This window comes from Triticum urartu, unplaced genomic scaffold, assembly GCF_003073215.2.
Source record: "Triticum urartu cultivar G1812 unplaced genomic scaffold, Tu2.1 TuUngrouped_contig_8821, whole genome shotgun sequence".
Taxonomy (NCBI): Eukaryota; Viridiplantae; Streptophyta; class Magnoliopsida; order Poales; family Poaceae; genus Triticum; species Triticum urartu.
Window position 1 is genome coordinate 36 of NW_024119807.1, and position 5864 is coordinate 5899.

Genomic DNA, 5864 nt, shown 5'->3' on the forward strand with positions numbered 1-5864 from the left:
TGCCATGGAAGCACCACTGTTCACCCTACGCTCACAGTCTGGCACTTCGTTCGTTGTGTACTCAAAGGACTTGCTTGTCTTTTGACTCGGGCAAAAACTGCAGGAGTGAATTGACTTGTAATTATACAAACAAATGACCCAGCTGGCCTTCTCCTATCCGGGGAATCATCGGGACATGCTTCACTTAAAGTGATTATACCACATAGTTTAGGGAAGCGAAACCATAGTTCGGGTTAGTTCACGCTAGATTATCGAAGCTTGTAACACCTGTTAGAACACATTAGGAAAGCGCAAAAGATTTCTATTTGGAGTTCGCTCGTTTAGTTGCTCGATCGCTGCCATCCGCATTGGGCTAATTCAAATCCTATGCTCCATGCTCTTGCGGGTTTGCTCCATTTGAACTTGTCCACACTGGCATAACCAGTATCTCCCCGGAACTAAGAGGCATGGATACCCATCTTTATCGATTCAAAGAAATGAATAAGTATCAGTGAGGCGGGGAATACGGGCCCGGTAGAGATAGGGATGATCGGCAAGCGCTACGAGCGGGGCCGATGTTTCGTGTTGTGGGTGGCCATCGGATTGTTCAGCGTGCCCATGCGGATCCCTACCAATGTCCTAGACTACAAGTTTGACAAACTTCCGGCTTGGGTCAGGATACAAAGTTACCCGGGATGGGCTTGCCCTCTGGATCACGCTGGGTCCTTACTTGTTCCAATGTCATGCTAGGAATGTATCACGTGCCCATGCAAACCAAAGGAAAGCAGATACAACTATTACAGATCCTAGTCCTATTTCCCATCAGAACATAAGGGAGTGGGCTTCCTTTGTAACAGCTCTGTTCTGGTCGTGGCTCACCTCACTGGACCAACGCTTCTGGTCGGAAGCTGGTCGATCGCCTGGTCGGCAACCGGCACAACACCCTTGCCAGTGGGATTTCTATTGGTTTTCGTACTATGCGCAATGAAAGTTTCCAAAAAAGGAGAGCTCTAAAAACAGCGTTCTACGGGGAGAATGTGATTTTTGTATACTTTGACCCCATACTGGCATGAAACTGATCGAAAAAGGACCTCAAAAACACCCATTTATTAGGGGAATGTGAAAATTGATGGTTTTCGCCCATACTGGCATGAATCTTTCTCTTTTATTGAGCTCAAAAACAGGCAGAAGGAGATCAGAAAAAGTGTCAAATCCAATAGAACAGAGAACGATGGCCCAAACAGAACAGCTTACTTCCTCTATCCGAGTTGGCAATCAATATCAAGATCAGAGCGCGAGAGCAATGAAACAACAAGTCCACCGCCCCTTCACCAGCCAAAGAAAGGAGAAGACTAAGCAGCTCAATAGGGTCTCGAGTACGACTATAGTACCAAAGCTTGGTGCTTCTACCAGTCAAGCAATTACCACGGGTGGATATTCAATAGAAAGCCTACTTGAGTAGGTCAAACAGCGGGGATCTCTCAGTTCCAATGGCTGGATCTCAGAATCGCGTAGATGGGTAGAAGTAATGGGCAAACGCACCTAAGTTAGAGATTTCAACTACTACGGTAGTGATGGGGTGCCTGTTTACCTAAGTAGGCCTAGTTCTTTCTATAATGAGCATTCGCGTCTAGGGACTTTGATCCAACTTCAGCCGCTGGGGAAACGGCAAGGGATGCACCGGTATCTGGACACGTGATGGACCCAGTAGTAAATATTCCTTTGTGGAAGGCTTTGGTTATACCTGGGTGGCAAAGCGAAGTTTCTGGTGGGTAGGTGTCTAAAACAACCCTCTGCAAGGAAGCACGCCCGTATCAATCCTTTAATCGGAGACTAGACTAGCGTTAGGAAGGACAAAGGAGACAGACAGAATTTACATCAGAAAAAAAAGGACTTTTTGAAGTTTGAGTGAGGATAATTGTCTTAAATTTCGGAGAATCGGCTGAAAAAACGCGGAATTGTCTTCGCCTTTGTAAGCGAAAATGTCCAGTAAAGCCTATCTCGCTTTTAGCCTTCATGGTGAATGGCCCACCCTTTCTTTGAACCTTGTCAATGATCGAACGAACTTACAGATATGAACTGAGTGCCATTTGATGAGTAAGATCGAACAAGGGAGAGGGATATGGAAAGGATGAAGTAATGAAAGAGGAAGTCATTGCTAGTAGTAACGACTTGTCACGATCCATTGGTTCATATAGAATCCATGTCCTAGGTCTATCAAAAAACATTCTTTTCGCTAAGCGTAAATAATAAAATAGAACTTCACTTGCCTCTAAGGGGGGCTCGCTCCGGGCAGGTTCGGATCACTTACTATACACGGCCCTACGAAGGGGTTAGGAGCGTTTTCAAGATGATTCTTTCTTTGTCGAGACGAAAAAGGAACCCATCTTTTCGATTGAAAAATGTGAGTCTGTTTTGCCCACTTTATCCATCCCCCTCTATCAAAATGATCAAAAAGGCATTTCAAATGCTTCTTATTCCCGTGTTTGATCTTATCCATCTCTGCCCCGCTTCCATGTGGGCAGAGACCCCTGTAGAGAATGAAGAGGAGCCAAGGATCTTACTCTCAAGAGTGCTTCGATAGGCTCCACTCTCTCCCCTGAATAAGTCAGGCTCCGTTAGCCTGGGCTGAGATGGGGATAACGAGTCGACGATTGAAGCCCCCAACGTTCTGCCAGACACTGGACAGGGGTAAGCTCTGTAAATGTGTAGAGCCAAGTGTAGTGTGGTGTAGTAGTAGGCACTTCTAGGCCCCTTCCCGGCTACTGGATCACTCCAGTGCTTCGGGTACTACGGACCCTCTGCCATCCATTGCAGCAGAGCCGTTTCATGAGCGGGGGGGCTAAGCGCAGTTCTTTGAATCAAAGGTTTCATGAAATCGAAATCGATTCTTTTTTAGATATCTGGATAGATGGATGGATCTATCTTTCTATTCAGATATCTTTTGCAATCAGCCCCAAATCCTTGATTTGGCCAGGAAACAAAGCACTGCTTTGGGCCCAGGAAGCGAAGGGAATGAGCTCGGCTGCTTCTCCCCCACACTTCTTTATTTCTCCGTGCCCCTTCCGCATGTGCTTCGCACGCCATTGGCGCTTTGCTCTCCTCTTATTTCTTCATTGGAGGGTTCGGATGGACTTCGCCGTTCTTTCCCAACGAAAATGGAAAGGGCTGCATCAGGCGAAGAACAAATAGAATTTGCTACAAAAGCCGGCTAACGGGGGTATTCCTGCGTATGAGAACATTGTAATGGAGAAGGTCATAGCCGAAATAGGATTCGTTTTGGCTAGAGCGCCCAAATCCGCTATATATTTGACACGGGTTTGCCGTAATGCTGGAACTATGGTGAATGCATCTATCGTCATTGATGCATAAATAAATATACCAATTAGTAGTGATTGAATTCCTTCTGTGGTTCCACATGAGAAACCAGTACGAATATAACCTACATGTCCAACCGAACTATGAGCTAGAGGTCTTTTGACTTTCGTTTGGGCCATGGCGGCCAATGCTCCTAAGATCATAGAAGCAATGCTGCAGAAAAAGAAGATTTGTTGTAATGTACCCCCATAGGAAGCAACAATAGAAACACGTGACATATTTGCAGAAATAGAGATTTTAGGCGCAATAGAAAGGAATGCTGTCACCGGGGTGGGTGAACCCTCATAGATATCAGGTGCCCACATATATAGAGTCAAAAGAGAGATTGAGTCCGAGGGAGAGGGGGGTCTTCTTGGGGCTCGAGAGATTGAATAGATAGGGCCCCACAAGTTGTTAATTCGCTGCTGGGGAATTCACACAAAAGGGAAGGACTTATTCTCAACGAAAAAAGTGCTCTCTAAACCGAACGTGAAAGTTGTTTTCCATCAGACGGCTGTTCACGTAACTCCACTCTCGGCTTGGATTATATATCCATTTTTTCCGCTCTCGGCCATTCCACACGCTGCCTAGCAGAGACGTGGTTATCTGAAGTGGATTCTCTCTTTTGTAGTAGATGCCGAACCTGCTGCTCAGTGGGCGGGCGCAGCAGCTACATGGACCCCTTTCTTTATGTTGTTGCCAGCGCTTTCCCGGGACAAGCCGGAATTCTTTATTAGAACGCCGGCAGGCAAAGCCCGAAGGAAGGCTGCTATCCCCTCGGCCTTCTTCCTTTTCGATGAAAAACAAATCGACATCTCAATCTCCGAAAGCGTTTTCCTTACCTAGCAAGTATCCCCCCCTTCGTCGAGCCTTTCCTTTAGTGGTAAGGGATATGCACCTTATCTGAACGTCGGCAGGCATTCCGGAATTCTCCTTTTTGGGCCCCGGGTGAACATAGGCTCAAACATGATTGGAGGGGTCCTAGCTACGCCATGCGTTCAATAAAAAAAAGCAAGCCTCTGGGAAGCTGCAGGGATTACAAAAAGAGGGTGCTTTCCTGTGTTGCACTGAAAAAAGGACAAAGGAGAAGACGCTCGTCGACTTTCTTTCTTCCTCCCGCGCCCGCCTAAGCCTGGCCCGCGTTAGAGGGGAAGATTAGCAAAGCGGAAAAAGACAGAGGGAGGGGGAGCTGCATCTTATTCTCTTCGCGAGAACTTCAGGATCGGAGAAGCATTCGGAAGGGGCAAGGCCTTCATTTCGTTGGCAGAAGCAGAAACGATCCAATCCATTTGGGGCTTCGGGGAACCCAAAAAGGAACTCTCTTTACTTTTTTCATAGATAGATGATATATATAGGAATAATATATACATCCCTTTACTTTAGATGTCTATGTATCTATTTTGGAATCATCTCCCGATTCTCTTTTTTTTCTAATTCACACTGCTCTTTCTCTCTAAATTGCATCAAAGAAAATAGAGAGAGAGAGAGCAGATGGATCCTATCCCCTATAACGAACACTCATTCCTATCTATTGATAGAAAAGAAAGATCTTCGTCACGGACTTTTTCTTTGTTCTTTTTTTTTTTAGATTGGAGGAATTCCTCATATCCAAGGCAGCTCCCCACAAACACCCCACCCATATGACTATGCCCCCTTTTGAATCGACAGTAGATTGGGCTTCATAGCTACTTTCATTCTAAAGACGAATATTAGTCAATAGGCAGGCTTCTTTCAGTAGCAAACATATTCATTTTCACCGGGCTCCGCGCACCTTTGGTACTTCTGGAGGGCAAGCAGTTTTATAGTGACTTCTTTCTTAGGGTAGGGCGACGAATACTTCCAATTCCGGAAAGGTCATTGGGTCGCCTTTGGAAGCTAAAGCGAAAGTTGTAGAAAGCCGGGAGAAAAAGCGAAAGCTTGCTCGAAACGGCCTATACCCTAACCCTCGGAAGCGAAGACGCAAAGCGTCACTTTTTTCAAAAGGAAGGAGTTTTTTCTGACTGAATCCACCCACAAAGCCGCCAAGGAAACGGAGTTCGTTCCCTTTCATCAAGTGGGTAAGGTAGGAAAACCACTTAAGCTTTGCCTTAGACTGACGGAAGAAAGCTAAGAAGTAGGCTGAATGGAAAAAGGAAAGGGACAAGGGCGGTCGTCGCTTGGCGCGAAGGCTGCTGGTTCGGTACGGTACTAAAGGTCCTCGGACTTCCAGGCGGTTTTTCTTTTGGGATGCTGTGAACCCTTGGATCTCGCCAATACAGCCTCCTATGGTTTTCGTTACCGAGATATCTTTTCTTTTTTCCCAGGGTTTTTTTGGGTAATCAGCTCCCATGCTGCAAACAGTCAAATATGAACCTTGTCGCTCTTCTTTCCTCGTGGGCAGGAAGCACACCAACAGCGTGCGTTGCGTGATTCCACTGTGTTTTTTGCACTTGACTGGGTGGACAGTTGACTGGAAGATAACTTCGATTCGCCCGGCCAGCAGGCGGGCAGCGTGCTTATCTTGTGTGACATTGTAGAGCCGTATTCGA

At 46.4% G+C, this 5864-nt stretch overlaps 1 protein-coding gene across 1 annotated transcript; it reads right to left on the reverse strand.

Moving 5' to 3' along the window:
- Positions 1 to 3152: 3152 nt before the first annotated feature.
- LOC125532021 (NADH-ubiquinone oxidoreductase chain 2-like) lies at positions 3153 to 3721 on the reverse strand. Its single transcript, XM_048696195.1, has one exon. It carries the CDS (start codon positions 3660 to 3662, stop codon positions 3153 to 3155), a length of 510 nt encoding a protein of 169 aa, XP_048552152.1. The 5' UTR covers positions 3663 to 3721.
- Between the last annotated feature and the right edge of the window lie 2143 nt (positions 3722 to 5864).

Bases quoted from the DNA above. Each gene is read 5' to 3' on its own strand.
- LOC125532021 (XM_048696195.1), bottom strand. From the start codon at position 3,662: ATGTGGGCACCTGATATCTATGAGGGTTCACCCACCCCGGTGACAGCA.